Raw genomic sequence first — 21,060 nt, 5'->3', positions numbered from 1 at the left:
TACAATGTGTTTGAGTAATTGACTTTTTGTAGGGATGCATGCTTTTCACTAAGAAAACTGACAGTACGATATTGCTTTTGTTTTATTCAAACCGTTTGTTTTAATCTGTCCTCTGGCAAGGTAAAACCAAATGAATCCAAATAAAATATTCAAGCTACTTACTTGTAATACTTTTGTTAAATAAACAAGACCCAAAATGCCTCATTCAGTGTTTTTATTGCTCCGATTTCCCCCAACCTCTGTTTATCGCGGTTCCCTGACTGTCGTGGTCCGTGTCACTGGTGTGCAGCACATGAGGTTATTTGGTTAGTGCAGTCGTGTGCGTGCATGAGGGTGAAAGCCCCGGTCGTGTTCCTTCTCTCGGTAGCTTTGTGTACGGAGTCACAGAGCTCTGATGAGGTCAGCCCGCCCCGGTACCGACCGAGTGCAGGGCGTGATGCGAAGAGTAGGTCTTGGTGTCACACGCAGTCGCTGGCACGTGCAAATGCACCTTTGTGTAGTGACTTCCCTTTTATTTCTTGCAGGTTTTTTCCTAGATTCTCTTTCCAGAAACTTTGTTTGCTCATGGCTACTTGTCTTTTTTTTTTTTTCTTCTACCCTTCACTATCACTTTTATCACTTCTGTTTTTTTCAGTCTTTCTTATATTCTGTGACACTCTTACCCTGTCTCTCCTTTAGAGATTCCATTCTCTTCTCTCCACCCTCCCATTTCATTTTTCCAGTTTCTTTTCCCATCTGCATGTGCCCCTCTCTCCTTCTGGTAATTGTTTTCATCTTCACATTTTTCCGCACTCTTTCCACATTGGTGTATTTACAAAAGGGGAGACAGACTAGGAAGAGGAGTTGTGTTTCGGAGTACTTGAGTTCTGGTTGCATGCTTCTGAAGGAGCAGAGTAAAGGTTTTGACTTCATTTCTTTGAAATTCATTTGTTCTGGTTAGGGAAGTTTGGCGTGGTTATTTTATATCCTCAGTATCCAGGAGTCTTCTGAGATAAAGCAGCACAGTAGCAGCTCTCAGGTGCCTTCTTAGGTTAAGAGCCACAGAAGAAGTTCCTCACTAGAGGAGGTCCTGGCAAGTGTCCTTTTCATGCTCCGGAGAAAAGTCGAATGAGGCAAACGTGTGAAGACTGAGCACAGTTTTTGCAGGAGTTTAAATAAACCAAAAAGAGAGCAGGAGGAGGGGGGAATCTTTAGAAGTCCATTCTGGCAGCCGTCTCCAAAGACACTGATGCTTGCTGCTTCTCGGGTGGCTTTCTGACCAAGAGTGTCTGAAGCAGCGTTAGCAGTGATGGTGTTATGGACTGAGGAATGCAAACGTGATCCTTGGGATAAAGCTGTGCTGTTAATAACACTCTTGGCATTTTAGTAATTTGATCCTGGAATTTGTTAGGTAGCATACGTTTGAGCAGTGTTGTCAGAATTTTTTGTTCAGTGCTTGCTGAAATCCCTGGTAAGCCTTTTGGCAGCATGAGAAAAATTGGAATATGTTTGGGACAGTCAAAATGATGGCAGTGTTAGATGTCTTTTCAGTGTCATGATATCTGTGTGGGCCATTAAGTCTCCTCTTCTAGTTATTTACTGACATCTACTAAAATGTCAGATAATTACAATAAGTCTCCTAACCTTGAATTACTCTGGAAGGAAAACACTCTTGGTGCTTACTTAACATAACCCCTTATTTTATGGTCACGTTGGCATGTGTGTTATGAGTGCAGTACCCAAAACAACTAGTTAATAAATAATAACCAATCTGAAGATAGAGCAGAGAGGGTGAACAAACAGGTTGTATTTAAAGCTCTTAAACACGTTATGGTAATTAGTGTCTGAAGGCATTAGAAAGGCGAGGGCTTCATAGCACTAGTCGTAACAACAAAACAACAAATCCTGCCCCCAAAATCACTGTGCTGGTAGATAGGTTTGTAAATTTTGATAAGCGTTACGAAGGTGCCGAAAAATGGGATACTTCATTAACAGCTTTGGAACTATTTGTTTGTTAAGCAGGAAGTGAAATGGGAGCTCCTTACAATTTTCAGATAAAACCAAGAGTCTCAGTTGTTAAGATAGCAGAAATGTCAATGTCATTGTATTTAACACACAGGGTGGTTTGGTGGTTGAGGAGATTTTGTTGTTGTTTTTTTCCAAGGCACATGGCGTGAGCAGAAAAATCTTAATTTAAAGCATGAACAATTTTCTGATTTTTTTTTTTGTCCCATAATTCCAGTGATGTCTGGATGCTTTCCCATAAGAGTGATGATCATGAAGAAACTGTTGCCAACTTAGAATATGGTAGAGTGGATGCTTGCTTAATACTGTTGAAAATCAGCCAAGACGTATCTAATTATGGACTGAAGTGTTATGTTGTATGGTTTTATTTATGGAATTCTTGATTTATGAATGGTGTATGTTCCTATGGGTAACATACGATTCAGATCTTACTTTCAATTAGAGAGTAAGAAGTTGAGAAGACAAACTCTTTAAAATCAAGCTGGAAACATGAGACTTGTTTTCCAGAATAGTTCCCTAATAAAGTTAGGTCAACCATATTTACATTACTATAATTAAAGAATAATACTATTTTTGCAATCTTTGCTTTATGGCATGGCAGGCATCATTAAAACACACATTTTGCTTAAAAATGAATTTGTGTGAGTTAGAACTGGAATCAAGACTCCTTTTTTTTGTCAGTGTGTATTTTGTTTCCAACATGTATGTATGCGCAAAGAATTTAAACTGTGATTTAATTTTATTTTAGAATACCATCCAAGCTTACTCAATTTATCAGATGAATACCAGCTGGTGCAACTGACAGCCAAAACCAGAAAAATAACCTCATTTAAAGATGGAAATCCCTATTCATGAGACCATTTCAGAGCTTTTTCTTTCCAGCAGGACTGGTTGAGCAACATGTTCTGATCATTGGTGTAGTGTATGGTTTTCAAAGACAGATGGTCATTGTGTTTAATGTCTGTGTATTAATGTTCTGTTGATAAAAGTATGAGTAAGTTGTTAATTTCTCTGGGAAAATATAATTAAACTGTTAAGATCAGGATAGATGTGACCTATACTACATTTGGTTTAGAGGCTTCAAATTCAATTAGCTTTGCAAAATTGCTGTGAATTTTCACCTGCTCAAATGCAACGTCTGCTTGCTGAGATTATGGGGAAAAATGATTGCTTTGTTTGCTCTAGGATGAACAGAAAACTAGTCTTGTATTTCATCCTTTTAATTGGAAGTTTGCTCCATACCGATGTTAAATATTTTCAAATATAGAATGGGTGGTTTCATCTCAAGATATCTCAGCAGACTTCTCAGACTTGACTGTGAAATCAAACGTCCCAGTATCATTTCATACTGGACCTCTCCATGGCTGTAGCCAAGTGGCTATGGAAGGCATGTTTTCTGGTTTGTGTCTTAAATCTTAGGCTTCTTCTGCCGTGGATTTTAGCTTGAGAGGAAGACATTGCAGCTGGAAGGAGAGCGCTTAATTCTGTCAGCTACAAGTGTTGCCAATATTGTGATTTTTTTCATGAACTGTTCTTCTTACCTGTTTCAATAATTCTTGTGTTAACTAGGAGCCCTTCTTTTGGGCAGTCGTCCAGCTGGCTTTTATTTTATGCCTTTTTTTGGTGCACTTATGCACTAGGGTGTACCTATTTAGAAATTGAGTTTACCTTGTACCCATATACTTACGTGTTTAACAGAATAGAAGAAAAGCTCTTTTTAAGGAATAATTTGAAGCTAGATGTGAAGGGTGTTAGAGGCACGGCGAACGTGCATTTTTTTGCTGTTTTACACTCTGGTTGTTTTTTAATGTGTTCTTCTGCAGATGATTTCAGAACAGTTATTACCTACACAGGTATAGCCAAGAAATTATCTGGGACTGTGAGTCTGCAGATTGGCTGCTACCTCATCTACTGAGCATCCTAAATAGTTCCTGTATTTTTTAACCTTTTTTTTTTCACTTGGCTTTGCAACACTGTTGCAAACTTGTACTTTTTAATAGCACTTCTTTGTTTTCTTGTTTTGGAAATTACATCATGTCCTTTCGCTCACTACTGTTTGAGCAGCTTTGTCCACGATGTGTTTGTTCAGAAATAGTCTGAATCAGTGAGAAGGTCCCAAATGCTGAGAATTACCAGAAACTAAAGGAGGTGATTTCTGTTACGCTGGATGAAGTTGAGTAACGTGATGGATATACTGGAACAGTAGACATAATATAGGAAATGTATGGTAGAATTGATACTGCTCTGGGCTGATGATTGCTCAAAAGAAGAGAAATCAACAGCTGGATGCAGTGCCAGCCCATGTGGTTGGGTGCTGGTTTTTCGTGCCGTTTTGTGTCACAGAACGGCCTTGGGAGATTCTCAGTGCTCCTTGTTTCTCTTTGTGTTCCTGACATCAATTACCTGATTCTGTTGACAAAAAGTATTCCTTAGATTTTTTTTTTCTTTTCTTTTTTGACACTGCGAAACTTGGGAATATTCCTAGGTCATGTTTGAAATCTGCAAAGTTGGATGGCAATTAGACATTGTTAGCTGGCTATTCCTAGTTGGCTTTTACAGGCAAAAATCCCAGTTGACAGTAATTGGCTTTTTTCATTGATGGCCAAGGGCAGAATGAGTATGAAGACTGAAACACTTTTTGCAGTTGGTGGGACAGTTGTTCTACAACCGTTTGTGCCTGTTTTACAGATGCCCCACCTTGTGCTTGCGGGGAGCAAACAAATAGAGCAAATAATAGTCAGTTATTTGTATTGGTTTTGGAAATGAGTAAGAGTTAAGAAGTAGGACTTTTACCTTCTCTCTGCCAAGTCCAAGGGAACTGGCTTGGGAAAACTATACTGATACAATCAAAAAAGAAAAAAAAAGGTTATTTTAAAGAAATATATTATTTCTTGCAGCCATACTACAGGACAGAGGGTTTTAAACCCCCAAACTCTTAGAATATCTGGAGAAATCCTGACTGTATATTGCTTCTGATTGAAACACAGCATAGTTGTGATTTATGTGTTTAATCAAGAGGGAATAATTCTAAAATTGATTTCCACCCCCCCAAACTGTTTGTATATTAGTCTCTGAATATATTTGTTGTGATACAACATGTCAGAATTTATAACTTTCATACAGTTAAATAGCAGAGTTTACAAATATAATTGAGGGTTAAAGGCATTTAAAGAATAAAAGCACTTTAATGACATTCAGTTTTTATTGACAGCCTGTTAATATCTGCTGCATTCACATAAAGATTTCTAATGTAATAATACGAGCAGATGAAAGCTCTGCTATTTAAAAGCTCAATGCAGAGCATGTTCATCAAATATGCTCTCTGAATACAGATGGAAAGTTATTGAGGAAATTATGGGTAGTCAGCACTCGTCTGCAGCCTACACCGCATAAGCGTATTCTGCTCTTTGTTTTACAGGGTGTCGTGTTAAGAGAGATATTGAGAGAGATGTATTAAGAAGATAGATGGCAGCAAACTGAAACATCTATAAGGAGTTATTTTTAGGTATTCCAAAACTCCGTGTATGTTTTCAGTTTTCCAAAAATTGTGACATTGCTGCTTTCAAAAGAAAAAAATTTTCGTTACTCAATCACCTGTTGGAGGTGTTGACAAGTACTTAGTTTTGACCAGTTAAAAAAACTGTGGAGAATGCCGAATAAATGGTTTTCAGTCCTTTCTTCTGTTTCTTTAGTGTCTAAGGAATAGAGGGCTTTATTGAAGTAATGACTAATAAAAGTCCTCCTTGATCTCAACGTGGTTGGGTTTGGACTTCGTACGGGCTCTGTTAAAATCAGTTCCATAGCTGTGGTCTTTCACTAGATGTGCTTGGACACTCAGAAATCATAGAATTAGAGAATTGTCTGGTTGGAAGAGACCTTCAAGATCGAGTCCAACCGTTCCCCCTGCACTGTCAGGGTCCCTAAACCATGTTCCTCAACACCAAATCCACACGGTTTTTAAACACCTTCAGGGATGGGGACTCCACTACCTCCCTCGGCAGCCTGTTCCAATACGTCACAACCCTCTCTGGAAAGAAATTTTTCCTGATATCTGACCTAAATTTCCCCTGGTGCAACTTGAGGCCATTCCCTCTTGTCCTGTCATTCCTAATGTGGGAGAAGAGACCGACCCCCATCTCCCTACAACTTCCAGCTGATATTTTTAGCTGGGTCCCTCTAACATGACAGTTTCTCCAGTATGCAGACACCCAGGCAGCTGGAGGTTCGAGTGCAAGCAGAGGTTTGCAGAACCCAGCCAGGGGCTCTGGAGAAGGGACGTGGTCGTGCAGAGCGGCGCGGGGCGCCTGAAAGAGGCTGCGGCGGAGCTCGGGGAGGCCTCGGCTGAGCAGAGCCTTCCTCCCTGCCGCGCTGGCGCGGGGGTTGCCGCTGCCCCGCGGGTTTTCCTTGTGTCGCTGCTTGAAACAGCCACGGCGCGAGCGAGCGTCGGATGCTGGTTACCAGCTTCTTAGGTGTTTTTCCAGGGAAGTGAAAGATTGAAAGCAGGGCAGTAATTGGCAACCCTGAGAAATAACATAGGATTGCTTCGTGAATTTATGGAATGTCTTACAGTTTTATGTACGAAATTATTCATATATGACCATCTGAGAGGTTTCTGTTAAGGTTCTGGAGAGCAGTGTGAATTACAAGTTAAACTTCCAATTACTTTTCAGCATCCTCTTGCAGTGGAATAAAAAAAAAAACAACAACTGAAATGGTTGAATATTATTCTACTTTGTTTTAAGCTTGCAAACTTAAGGTGGTCTCAGTTTACTTAGATTTGTTTGTTTGTTTGATGACGAATGAGATGTGTCTGTATTTCCTTCTACTTGCTGTTCTCAGATGAGATTTCTAAAAGCACAGGTTGTTAAAGCCTGTAACACAATATTGTCAGCACAAATAAACACACGCGGGCACTAAAGTAGGTGCTCTGCTCTTTTTCAATAAGTAGCAAGATACATTTCTCATGGCTCTTTGCTGATGAACTTGTGATGACAGAGCAAAGGGCCAAGTCCTGAACTCTTGATTTAGTGTTGAATCTCTTCATGGGAGTTGTGTTTATTTAAGGATTGAATTAAAAAACAAACAAACAAACAAAAAAAACCCCAAAAACTAAGAGGAGATTGCAGGATTTTAGCAGGAAGGCTTGCTAGGTTGAAGAAAAACATTAGGAAGTAACATGTTACCTTTTAAACAGTGTACTGTATGGTGTGCATCCAAGGGAAGTGTTATCTGCTTTTCTCCTCCCATTTTAAAAGACATGACAGGGAAGAGTCAAGTGACCAAAATTGGCATTGATTAACAGAGATTTAAAAGCATGAGCATTAACTTTTTAATCGTGGCGATAGAGTGGGGGCTGTCTGATAGCTTATACCGTATACTCTGGAAAAAGTTGTGAGATTATTCCTGGGATGAGACTATTGTAGTTCTGTGCATGCAGCCAGACAGCATGGGACACTGTGGTGTGCTGAGAAGATGCTACTAAATTCTGTTGTTCTTTTTTTTAATGTCTTTCAGGACTTTCAGTGAATGGAGGAAGGCACTTTTTACTAGAGATTTAACTTGTCTAAACATATCAAGGTAGGAGATTGCCCCCTCCCCTACATTTTCTTTGCAGTAGTTATTTATTTGTTTAAATAGAATTGAAGTTGTCCTCTGTTGTTTCTTTGTTAAGCTGTGATCACGTAGAATTGGGACACGGAGCATGGGCGCTGTCTTCCTGTATCAGTTTTACCAATTTTTAACCTGGTGGTTTCTGTATTTATATGTGTAATAGCTTTCACATATTAGTGTTTGATCATTCTCTCTCTTTTCCTACTGGTGGTGATCAACAGGAAAACTGATGTAATAAAAATATTACATAAAATATTACAAAAATAAAAATAGATGTAGGGTTCTACATTATTTATGGAGTTTGTTCTAACAGCCAATTAAAATATTTATACATTTTTGTATACAAAGTGTGTAAAAGTCACACAGCGTTTTATATATATATATATATCTCTTTATACTCTGATGTTTTAATTTTTCAAGTTGTTTTTTGTAAAACCCAAATGTTCTGAGAAAATCTTCAGTGCTTGCCAACGGATTGAACTTCAGTTCCATACTGAATATTCTTGAGGCTTGAGCAGGTTTGCAGAACAGGCTTGAAGCAGCTCCTTAATTAGGTCTGTATTTTAATATGTATTTTTGATCATTTAAAAATTGAGAAAGTAATTCAAGTTTCTTTTAATCTCTCAAAGTCATCAAGTGCTGTAACATTTCCTGCCACTTTATACATTGCCTAGCTTTTTGTTTTCGTTTTCTGTCATACCACTCTATCTTCAGAATTAACTGAAGATTGATAGGATCCTCAAATAGAACATGCGGTGTGTAGCTGGTGTTTTTTTGAGTGACAGATTTTTGGCTGCTCCATGTCATAGCTAAAAGTTGAAACGCAGGCTGTTCCTGATGGAGAAACTCGCTGCGCTTCAATCTTCTGGTGGTTTGGGGCAGAATCAGGATTGTTGGTCCTGGCAGAACGAGGCTTGTTGATTCCAGCTGTAAAAAGTGCCCTAAAATGTCTTCCAAAGCTGGCAGTTGAACTAGAGTCACCTTCTGCAGAACAGTGCCACGTTTTATCTCCAGCTTTAATGCCTAGTGCAAATGGTTGTTGATGGAGGCAGCTACTAATAATATTTACAACCAAAACAGTAATTTTAACTGTTACGGGCAACACAGAAGACACTAAAACCACTGAAGACGAGTTGATGAAAGTGAGGTGATCGTATTCCGAACTTTTCCTTGGTTATCAGTTTTCTCAGAGGCAGTATAATTGACATCGTATATGGAGAACGTCAAGTGTCCCTGATGAATTCAGTCTGTATCATTAATCTAGAATTAGAAACCAGGTTATGCAAAATGATAAAGCCTTGTTCAAAATTAAATTTCCTTAATTTCAAGGTCACCATGTTTTCGTGTTGGAGAGAGAACTGGTTCTGATTTTTGACTTTGTTCTAGTGAGTGATTGCGTGCTTTCAGCAGTGCTTCTGATCTCACTTTAAATAGCTCTTGGATTTTCGTAGTGTTAAATCCCAACACTTAAATAAAAAGTATTGTTGGAGACTTTTTTTCCTAGAAGAATAAATTCAAACCTTGACCGACAAGCGAAGTTTGCAACGTGTAGTAGTTAGTATTCTGTGATTGGCGAGCTTATCTTAGCAGAATTATTGTTGTTTGAGAATGGTGAGGTTATCTAGACGCAGAGTGAATGCTAAGCTGTCTGTCAGTGACATCTCTCTCTTTCAGCAATCACACTTTATTTCTCATCCTTCTAGAAGCATGACTGTGTTCTAGACAAAATGAAAACCAGGTATCTCCTGTTAACGGAGGAGAGGGAGCTGAAGCCTACACAGAGTCCATCTGTGCTGAGTGATGGAGAATTGTACCTTTCCGGTGGTGTGCTCCAGCTGCTGCCTTGCAGCTCCAGGATAAAGAGCTGCTTTGCTCTGGCACTGTTGCCAAAACAGTCAGCCCGCTGCAAGCGCTGTGTGCCGAGCGCGATATCAAAATGAGCTGTTCCTCTGAGTAAGTCGTGTGGGTTTTCATAATAACACACTACTTGTCTCGCTCCTCTCTGACACCAACTGTGTAAAAGTTGTCTCTGAGCACAAACACCCCAGACTTTGGGTGAACATAATCACCACAGACTCATCAAGAAATATGTTTGGCCGCATTCACCTCTGGGCTGTTGGGATCTCCACCTACCTGGGAATATTACCCTGTTACGCTCTCAGAGTCACTTTTCAGCTGTAGCACTAAAGACTGCTTTGTTTTGCTAAAATAAAAGCAGAGATCGAAGCTGCCTTCCTGCTTCCTTCTGAAAGAAGACCCAGAGGGGATGGACAGATAGACCTTCATTTCAAGCTCCCCCATCATAATTAGTGCTCAGGCTTTCATGAGGACACATGAAATGAGTTTTTGTTTGAAATAGTTTTTGTTTGTATTCAGTTGTTCTAAAGCCTATTAGTTTAGAGAACTTTGTCTCATAAGCTATTAATTGCTTAAAAACCTGTAATTGGTAGGGTTTAGTCCTTCTAATTCCTTTTTTTTTGGTCCTTTTTCCAAATGATCCTAGAGGTTCTTAGCACTTTTGCTAGGTTACAGCAATGCCTTTTTCATTCCTAAAGTTTCTGGAAATATTTAATCTCTTAATTCTGCTCCTGTGTTTTTAAATGTACATGGACCAAGCTTATAAATCTGCGTTTCCTTTGAGTTCAGAGTTCTAGTCAGTTATTCCCACTCCTGTTGCGAGCCGGAGCTGTTTTGTGAGGCAGAGAGCTTAGTGCTTTTGATGGACATGGAGTTTGTGGAGCTTCTGACGTACGCTGCCCGTTGTCGGTTCCGACGTACGGCAGTCCATAATGGTCTGGGAACGTCGGAGCACGGCGTGAACGTGCTCTTCTGGGCTGCTCCTCCTTGTCGTTGGCTTGTCTCTCAAAACAGCCGCTTGAATTTCAGGCAGTTCGCAATAAGAGTGTAGGTTAAACTTTGAATAATTTATTTGAGGAGCATGGGATGCTTCAGTCTAGCAGCTGTTACGAGCAAGTGTGGAACAGATTTCGGTGTACAATATACTTATACACAGAGTAAGTGCTTGAAAGCCTAACTCTGTGTTCTGTGTCTTCCTTTCGTTTTTCCATTTCTTTCATCTTGTGATAATTAGCTTTAGAAATCTGTCGCTTGTCTTAAAGCCCTTGTTACCTGTTCCTTTCTGAAGTTTGAGTGCTCTTTGAAAACAGTTCACTAATTTGTGAAGGGTTAGATTATTTTTTTTGGTTGACAAAATGTTAATTTAGTCTTTACGTGTTGTTAAATCTTGAAAACTAGTATTCAGAAAGGTGCCCTTTTTTGGTGTTTTAGTATACATTTCTTATTATACACACTTCTTAATTTCTAATGTAGTGAGTTCAGCTTCCCTCGGGAAAATAGATAGTCTGGTGCTACCAGGAACTTATTTTAACATAGAGTATTTTATGAGTTACAAGCTTTTCTGTTACTTTGCGTAATTAAGAGTATATCCTCTGTCAGAAGACTTCATTTTTTTTTTTTCCAGAAAAACACATAAGGAGTTATCCTTATTAAAAACCTTCTTTCCATCGTTCCTATTAGGAATTAAGGGAAGATGTACTAAAGAAATGTGATGCTTCAGGATCTTCTCTGAGATACAGAAGCAGATGGATAAAGGAATAAGGAGTGAGATCTGAACTGTTTTCCTGCTTGTCAATACAGAATATTGTCTTGGTATTTGTCAGCAGTAAAAGTACAGGAATTAAGGCTTATCTTTTTAAAACGTTGTCATAATGTTTCAAGGCCAGGTTGGACAAGGCCCTGAGCAACCTGATCTAGTTGGAGATATCCCTGTTCCTTGCAGGGGGGTTGGACTAGATGACCTTTGAAGGTCCCTTCCAGCCCTAACCATTCTATGATTCTATAAGCTTCTGTGTGTATTCCATTGACTTGGTGCTACTAAGTCCTGATTCCAATTTACAAAGTTTTCTTTCATCTTTAATGATAAATTGGGATGGAAATGAAGTAGGAATGCGTGCCTGCCTTCTGCAGAGTGATCAGCAGTGGTTTGTCACAGAGGGCTTTCAGCCTTCCCTTTTGGGCGGAATATACTGCTAAGCAGCACCTCTCTGCAGCTTGGCAACGCGTTGCGTGGAGGTGGGATGCCGTAAGATTCGGCTTCTTACGCTCTTCCGAAGTTTGGAAGTGGTTTGTCACTGGTAGATGTAGTGATTTCTTTTTGAAAAGTGTGTTTTGATAGAAGTTTGCGAATACTTCTGATTTATATCTATAGATAGAATGTTTGAGAATTTTTTACTAGATCGTGTTCATAAACTTCTGCTGAATGTTTTGAAGGTTCTGGGAGTAAATTCTGTCTTAATTTGCTACAGTAGGAGCTGCTGCCTGAACCGGACAAGGAGCTAATGGGATCCTGTGGCCAGGCACTGAGGTGTTGTGGTTCACAGCGTTTTACTTCACTTGCTTCTCAACTGCAAATTAATGTACGAAGAGGCAGCTGACAGAGTTGTTGAACCACCTCCAGTTTGGAAGGATGGGTGTGGTGTTTTCCCTGAAGTTGTCCTTTTCACACATTCAGTTAAAGCCCTGCAGTTGCTGCGCTCAGTGTACTCACTGGTCTGCCAGTTCGAACTGCTAAAACCTGTGAACTTCACCATAATGCACAGGTGGCCTAATTGGGCTTCCTCCTAACTAAGCAGGAAAATTGTGAACGTATATGAGGAATCTGTTTCTTTTAAAATCTTTGGAAAACTAAAATATTTACAGTTATTTTACTTTGTAGAAACAAATTGTGAAACACTTGTCCTTTCCTGTAGGTGTTTTCACTATGGAGGCAAGGAAGGGACTGAAAACTTCAGAGGGAAATAAAATTCCTAAGAACTGTGCATTGCACATATGACCTAGATTGCAGTCTCTTAATACTTTTGTAGTTAGAAACCTTTCGTTATTGGAAAAAAACGTAGAGTTCTACTCTGAAAGCATATATTTAATAACTTCTAGTGCTAACTTTCACACAACTTGACAGCAGTGGCCAAGCAATGTTTGTACGTCTCATTGGACATCAAATGCTTTTTGAAAAACAGCTTAGCTTTACTAATCAGCTTTATATGAAAAACAATTTTATTTTCAGTGAGGTAACCATGGAAGAGAAATATACTGGGATCTAGCTGTTTTAGTGGTGGTATATGGGGCAAGAATAATTTGCCTGGATTTTGAAATTCCATGTCTGACAGACAGTATCTTTCCCTAGGAAATTTCTAAAAAGAAGCAAAAATTACTTCTGTGGGCTGTAATAATGTGTAGCCACCCAAAACGTGAAGTAGTTTTCTCAGCCTGTCTAAGTTAAACTCTGTCTTAAAATTAAGAAAACAAAGAAATAGGCCTTAGTCATGCAGGAGGATTTAATGAGATGTTGCAGACGTGTTCAAGCTTACGTTCAGTTTAAAGTTGCAGCTTGCAGCGTTCAGGCTGTCTCTGCTCCCTTGCCTTGTTTTTTTTCCCTCATTGTGTTTGTACTCCTGCTTTCTTGTGCTCCAGAAACTGTTCTTGTTGGTGTTTTTCATTGAAATCCAGCTTTGTTATAAGATAAAACAACATGTGGCAGAGTCTGTACATAAACCAGAAGATTCTTGAGCTGTTTTTGAAAAAAGGCTGCTTTTGTGAAGTGCCCTTGGTGCTGTAAAACCAAGTTCATAGAGAAGGTACCTTTTTATTTACCTGCTGATACTGTTTGGAGACTTGTGCTCGGGTAATATCTTCATTAGATTTGGTAAAGTTACAAATGACAAAGTGTAGTAGCCCTTGGTGGCCCGATTTGATGGAAGTATTCCATGGCAATGGGAGTGTAAAGGATCCCCATCAGCATACCGTGTCTTTAGTTCTGCTGACACAGCTGCCTGGGAGACTGGAGAAGAGAATTAACCTGGGCTGTAAGATGTTCTGAGGAGTTCGTTGAGGCGATGAAAAAATTCCTGATCCAGCTCCTCCTGGTACTGTAATACCATTTGCTAGTTAATCCTTCTAATTCCATGAACTAATATGACCAACAGAATTTTTAATTTAGAGTGCTTATTCTTAAATATTATTTCTGGTTTGGTATTAGCAAAACAGAGGAAGGGCAGTGACTGCGTTTGCTCAAAGCCACAAAATAACGTGGTTGTGCGTGCAAAAGGAGAACAGTGGTTAATTTTGGTGACCTGCTGATTCTGGTGCTCTGTATTGCGAAAACCCTAAGTAATCAGGATGTAAATTTAGTGAGTCCTTATGCTTGGAGTACTACAACATTGTCTCTAAGACGCAATAAGAAACCATGTCATGAGCTGATGCTAAACTAGGTCTGTGACTAAAGGGCCTTTCTTTCCATCTCCCACCTGCGCAGGTCACTACAGATCTAGCAGTCCTCTGAGGCTTCAAGGTGAGCACTGAGAATATGGAATCAGTCCTTGAGACATCCCGGGGCTGGTGACTCTTGTTCTTAATGCGAGACATCAGTTCTTTGCTCCATGGTGGTTCAGAGCGAATTCATGGGTCTCCCATACATGCCCTATGCAGGGACTTAATTCAGTCCCAGTAGCTGCACAGCAATTTCTGGCACAGTTTTGCCATGGGAAGGCTGGAGGTAAACATCGTTAGCAAACTGTCGCCCTCACCTTTGGCACTCTTCAGGCTCAGTCCAGTTGGCTCCTTTGGCATAATTAGGTTTAATTAGGTTGTACCTCAGCACTGATGGCACAGCTCCATTCAGCTTTCTTCTCAGCACAAGCTGACATGGGGATAGTCCCTAAACCTCCTCCTTCATTTGTAGGAGCTTTGAAGTTTTGAGCTGTCCGCTCCTGCTGTGAGAGTTTGATTCTGTGGAAAACACTATTATAAAGATTGATTGTCCTTCCAGACTTAGGTGGGACTCAGAATGGATACCTGGAGAGATGCTTTTTAAAAACAAACAAATAAACAAATATACCAACTCCTCTGAGATTGTTACTTCCCCTCTTTTTACCTAAACCTGAAAAACAAAACTGAGCACTTCACAATCCCCTTCTACTCTTCCGCCTGCATTGACTAACTAGTACAATGCCAGAGGTGAAAAAATGAAAAATAGGACCTTTTTCTTCGCTGGCGATAGTCAAACTCTGATGTTCCTCTGTCATCAGCAGTGGAGGTGATTCTGATTTACTTCAGTGTGAACAGAGAATCCGACCTATAACGCAAGTCTGCAGGTTGCAAATGGTATCATTGCTTAACCCACTGGAATTGCAGCTCTGAGGATGACTTCCGTGGGAACACTTTCAAGATCTTCCTCAGACGTGTGGCACCGCAGTCACTGCACTGGGGTAGTTAGGGCAGGTCGGGTGGGTTTGGGTAGAGGAGCTCCGTGCAGGCCGTGTTACCTGACTACGGAGGGGTAAATCCGAAATCAGTTAGCCAGCCCTTTGCGCCGTGCTTCCCTGCTGCAGCTGCGCTTCCAGCAGTACCCCAGTTTGCTTCCAGCAGTACCCCAGTTTGCTTGTTGAAACACAGTTGTGTGTTCCTGCAAGCCTGATACATTAGTGTGAATCATTATTAACCCTGATAGCTGGTGAAACTTTTCATTTTTACATATTACTATAACAGAGCACAAAGAAACTACCTCTTCTTGCTTCACCCGTCTTGGGAAAATGTTGCTAGGTGATAGTTACATTTTTCTGTTCATAAACTTTCAGGAGTCTGCTTTTTGTAAAAAAACAAAAACAAACAACTAACCAAACAAAAAAACCCAAACAAACAAAAAAACACCAACTTGATCAATCAAATGTACACATGATGTTATCAGCGTAGTGCTCAATACTGTAGAGGAGGAAAAGGTAAGTCACATTCAGACTCAGGCAGGTCTCCAGAGAGTAGCAGGAGATGTTTGCTGCTTTCTTGTTGTCTCGCTCAAAGTCTAAAGAAATACATTTGGATTAGTGGAATGTTGGAGGAGTCATAGTATCACGTTCCAAAAGAAATTACGCTTTGAGTTCAGGTGCCTCCTCTTTACGTTTAATATCTGCTTCATATTTTCTCCTTCTGATGTTGCAAAGGGTGTTGTAGATGAAGGAGTTATTATTAATAGATTGTAAGAGCGGAAGGATGTGCAAACCCAAAAGCTTGCTTTCTGCACTGTGAGCTGGAACAATAACAGCCATCTAAAGAAACTAAATAAACAGAATTCAAATTTAAGACAATTGTGTTTGTGCCCAGATGGAAACTTTTTCTGTAGTCATGTAGCAGTAGGATGCTTCGAAGAGACCCAAGCTTTGTTGAGGAGCCCTGGGAATAAGCTTGTTGTGCTTTGCTGTCCTGCATGGCCCCAGAAGGATGCCAGATGCTACTCAAGCGATTCATAGATGCAAAGGAAATACCAGTACTGTATTTTCTGTTTAATATTCGTGCATGCATACATGTATGCATGCAGACAAACAGTCCCCAAAATCTGCTTGTGGAATCTAATAAGTGAATGGAATCTCGTGAAGATGAGGGCAGGCTGAAGTTCAGGTCATCCGTGCAGGCTCGCTGGCGTTTGTAACGCGTGCTCTAAGTTGCTGCCATAGAACGTATCTCTCAGTAAGTCAGTCATGTTAAAAGGACTTTCAGTGCCTTTAAATACACGTATACAACTCTTTGAACTGGGTATTGTTGTATTAATATACTTGAAAATATTAAATAAATGTGAAGAAACTCAAGATAGCATTTAATGAGTGTCCTCCAAGAAGAACCTAATATGGTTGTAGGAAATTTTTTTAATTATATATTTCTATAAGATGAATGTGTTAACCTTGTAACTATGGAATATTATGTGTACAGTAGAAGGAAAGTTGTGGGTTATTATATGTCCTGATCAAAGACTCTCTGCTATTCTTTTGGTCTAGTTAGGAGCTGCTTTTGTTGTTGCTGTTTTGATGGTTTACCTACTTTAATAAGAGGATGTTCCACCAGAACAAGCTGTCAGTGTGTCTGGTGAACCCAGAAGCTCATTCTTTTATCTTCAGCAGCACAGAGACAACTTTTTTTTTTTGAGATGTATGGAGTGAGGAAAATACGGATAATGTTTCCGTTTGATTTTTTGCATCAGTCAACTTTGGATTTGAGTGGCTTTCCTCCTCGTGACAATTTATTCCACTTGCAGGAGAATTTGACAGTCAACTAGCCCAGGAGCTAAAGACAAGAGCTTTTGTAGTCTGTGGGTTGTTGTCAGAAATATTTGCTTTCTCTGAGAAACATGAAGGGTGGCAACTCTTTGAGAGGTTTGGCTTTAATACGAATGGGAAACGGAGGCAGTGTGCTGAGTTCTGTGTCTCTCCCAGTTTAGTGTGATAATAATTTGGTCAAATCATTTGACAAAATAGGTGGGTCATGCTCGCAGTGCTGAAATTGTGTTGTCCTGGAAATACAGCCTGGATGAATGAAAGCAAACAGAACGGTGGGATTTATATGGATGTTGATTTCTATTGCTAGGAAATGTATTGGCAAAACAGTTTTTCATCATTTTGATTTTTTTCTTGTTTTTTTGCACTTTCTTACTGTTTCTCTGTAATGTTTTCCTGCTGCCCAAATCAAGCGTTGATTTTTTTACATCTGTTGTTCGCTTTACACAGTTTTTGGGATACACAAAGTGGAACAGGATCGCCATGTTTCGAAACAGTCTCAAGATGCTTCTTACAGGAGGGAAGTCAAACCGCAAAAACAGGTCCAGTGGTAAGTAAATGTCACCTCCTCATGCATGTGTTTTATTCACAGCTTTTGAAAGTATTCCTTTCATGTGTGTTTTGGTCTTGCTGGATCTTTGTTCTTTTTAATGAATAGATGTACTCAGTTGATGGTCTTGTAGACTCAAAACATCATCATAGGTCATTTTAATGTTGTGCTGTGATTTAATACTTCAAAATATATGTATATTTATTTAAATGTGTATGTAAATCATGATCCGTTGTTATTGGGGAGATAAGATGTAGGGAAAACCAAATAGTAGTTATGCATAATTCTGTAGTAAACGAACATCAAGGTTCATGTTTCAATTATGGAGATTAAGAAAATATTTTTTTTCCTTGAAAATGACTGTGATAACCTGTAGCAGTGAAATCTTCATTACAAACAATACTTCTGATAGTAGCAATTTTTTTTTTTTTTTTTAATTTTTTAAACAGGAGGGAGAGAGACGAGTGGGAAGAGATGGAATTAAGGAGAAATTGCCCAAATTTAGTCACCGTTTCTGTTACTCTCCTTTTTCCACTATGCCAGGAAAGGAGTTTACAGTTAGCACTGGTTCCTATGGCTTGGCCTGTTTGATCCATGAAGGAGGTTAGGGGAGATTGTAATTGCGAAGCAAAACGTTACAAAAATATTGATAACGCTTTAAGAACATTTTTATTTAACTTTTGTATTTATTTCCAAAAATGGAGTGTTGGCAGTGTAAGAGCTTTTAATTAGATCTTGCATTTTTCTTTTTAAAGCCATCTGGCAGCACATTTTGAATATTTTGGGATGCAGTGTTTATTTGCACTTGTGTGTCTGTGTAAATAGTGCATGTGTATATTCCATGGGAAACCACAAGTGAAGATGCAGAGACACAGTGATGATGAACGCAATGGAAAAAACGAGCTGTTTTCCTTTGGTCGAAACAAGTTAATACCTATTTCTCACAGCTCCAGGATCCCACTCCCCTAATCTTTTCATATCTTAGTACCCCAGTTATTATTTGGGAATTGTGTTTTTCAGCAGTATGGCTTTGCTGTGTCTCGAAGTTGCCTTGTAGAAGTGCTGACTTCTTTGTTTTGGTGAAGAAATGTCAATAATCTGTTGAGTTTGGTTTCTGGTGAGAGTCCCAGCTTGTGCTGGTTGATCCTGAAGATGTTTGTCATGAAATGTGTAAGCAGTGCATCACGGTGTTGACTTCCTTGCATTAGTTATTGTAATTAGTGTGTATCTCATATAGTAGCAAAAATGTCTATTTTGCAAAGACGCCCTTAGGAATTCCAGCCTGAGGTCATGGTTGTCGTTTGCTGCTTTTATGAAAGAGATTTTCTTTCCCTGTGAACTCCTTAGGCTTTTGTTGCAGGAATGGTTAATCTGAGGGAGGAACCTGCATAAAAAGACACAGGTTTTGATAAGACACACAAGCAGATGGCTCTGTCCTCTTGTGATTTTACATCTCTGTGAAGTATCACGTTTACAGTTTAAAGCTCAGGAAAGTACAGGTCCTCTGATACTCACAACCTTTGGAAAACTGTACTTAGAGAAGTAATCTCAAATTGTGGCTTCTGTACAAAGCCATCTCTGTCAGATGTTCTGTTATCAGTCCCCAATATTCCTTTTGGCTTATCTCCTAAAGCAATATTAAGGGTCTTATATGTGCAGAGCTTTGCAAAAATGTGTTTCTTATTTTGTGAATGAAAAATGTCACTTCTGAAATAACAAGGTGTGGTAGGGCTGTGCTTGTGTCTTTGAGCAGAACAGAAAGAGATGGGTCTTCTTGAAAAACAATATTAAATATTTAATAGATGAGGTTTTCTGTAACGCCTGATGTCCATACTGTACATTTAATGTAGTTTATTGCAATTCCACCTTTGAAGTGAGTTGCTTTATCAACAAGTTCTGTTTGACATTCTTCGGGGAGAGAGGGAATAAAGAAAGGAGATGATAAGGTTTGTTATATTAACAGTGTCTAAGTGGAAATCTCCCTCGACCAGAAAATAATTTTTCAGATAAGTGTGTATCAATCTGTAACATGACATTAGATGAATTCATTGCTGCCTAGATTTTTTTAATAAGTATATTTAATTCTCTATTTCTTTGCAACACAGTAAGGAAAAAATTAATGTCTTCCATGTGCATTTTGGTGTAGCATGCAGTATTATAAGCCTGAAATTTGCGTTATTTATTTGCTTTGCAATTCTGGCAAAGGACAAACTTGGTGCTTTAGAAGTTCACGATAAAAAAAGGAGAGTACCTCTCTCATAACATCCAAAGGGTGGTCCGAAGGAATCTGCCACCCTGTCCCTGACAGTGCCAGAGCAGTCCTGCGCTGCTCTGAGCAAACCTCACTTGTTTGCTTTGCTTGCCCTCAACCTCCATGCGCCGGTTCTCCTCGTCTTCTTTTCCTTCCTGGTCTCGGTAAGTGAAGGGAAGGACCTTGAGGAATCCCCCACCCCCTTGAATAAATATCCGTGTTTCACAGCTACATCCTAGAGTTTCCCTCCCGAAGGTGTGCACTCACCGTGAGAAAATGTTACCAAGTCACCCACACCACTGTTGCCTTCACTGTTAGAATTTTAGGATTTTGCGTGGGCTGTTTTTATGGAGGTGGGACACAGGGGGCTCTGGATGTTGGTTTTGGGTTTTGTTGGGTTTTTTTTCTTTGTTTTTTTTTAGCCAAGTGCTTAAAAAGATTGGGTAGTTAATCTTTAAACTTATATTCGTTATTAACATGATGATTGAAATTGTGAAATAAATGTTGGAAATTAAGCTTCCCCGATGGTTTTGGTGCTCTGATGTGCCTGGTGGCCTCAGAAGCTGCATCACCCCCGGGCTGGGTGCTCTGGGAGGCAGAGCCGGGGCAGGGAGCATGAGCTGCCCCGCAGCAGAGCAACCGTCTCCGGAGCCACCTGTGTCCACACAGGGCTGCACCCATCTCTGGGAACTGGGAACAAACTCCACATCCCAAGTTCTCTGTTGGGAAAGGCATCTGTTAGAGGTTTCGTGTGGGCTGCTGATTCACCTTCCACGTAACGGTTTGGAATTACGTGGGTGGGTGACAGCCCACTCGGGTGTCTCTGGTGCGTGTGGGTTTGGGTGGAATTGCAGTGTGTGTATCTTCATTTCCGGCACTCCAGTCATTTTGCGTTCCAGTGCGGGAGTAAACCTTTGAAGCAGGGTTAAAGGTGCTGTGATTTTTTTTTTTTTTTAATTTTTTTTCTTAGAGGATTCCAAGTGAGCACACTGGCCTTTAAAATTACTGTTCTGTGCTGTTTCTTTAATTTGCAGTAACATGGTTAGCAAACAGGGTCAGTGAAGTCAAGCTAACAATCCCTAGATGTTGTGATGTGGTTTTGATAATTCTTTGTGATTAAAAGAACCCTGGTGGTGGTAACAGTAAAATGCTTTCTTATTATTCCTCCTTCAGAAACTGCTGAGCAGCTTCTTTGGGGAGCTGTGGTTAACATTTATTTTGACTCGTCTGGGATGGTTTTTTTCTTTGGTACTCTTTATGGCATTGTGGTTCAGGAGCACACAAAATATTTATAAAAGAAGAAGAGTACCAATTACGTGCGTGTGAATGTACAGTTACACGCAGTAACGCCGATTAAAATTAATGAATTTCTACTGCAGCATCAGGCTGTGGAATCTCCCGTGGTTAGTTGTGTGTGTGTGTGTGTGTGTACTTCCAAAAACCTGCTGCCAGGATTTCGTCGCAGCGTACTGTGTGCAGTACAACTCTGTGCGTGTGTGCTTGTGCTCATATTTAATCTCTTGTCTTAA

At 39.9% G+C, this 21,060-nt stretch overlaps 1 protein-coding gene across 5 annotated transcripts in view; it reads left to right on the top strand.

Moving 5' to 3' along the window:
- The first annotated feature begins 17,213 nt into the window (after positions 1 to 17,213).
- TANC2 (tetratricopeptide repeat, ankyrin repeat and coiled-coil containing 2) overlaps positions 17,214 to 21,060 on the top strand; it is a 218,346-nt gene continuing 214,499 nt past the window's right edge. For all 5 annotated transcript variants that reach the window (XM_086626755.1, XM_086626754.1, XM_086626758.1 and 2 more), the window contains exon 1: positions 17,214 to 17,280. In XM_086626755.1, coding sequence (XP_086482881.1) covers positions 17,214 to 17,280 — 67 coding nt within the window. The remainder of the gene's footprint in view (positions 17,281 to 21,060) is intronic.

The sequence above is a fragment of the Tauraco erythrolophus genome, chromosome 25 (genome assembly GCF_009769465.1).
Source record: "Tauraco erythrolophus isolate bTauEry1 chromosome 25, bTauEry1.pri, whole genome shotgun sequence".
Classification (NCBI taxonomy): domain Eukaryota; kingdom Metazoa; phylum Chordata; class Aves; order Musophagiformes; family Musophagidae; genus Tauraco; species Tauraco erythrolophus.
This window is presented reverse-complemented; position numbering and strand designations above follow the sequence as displayed.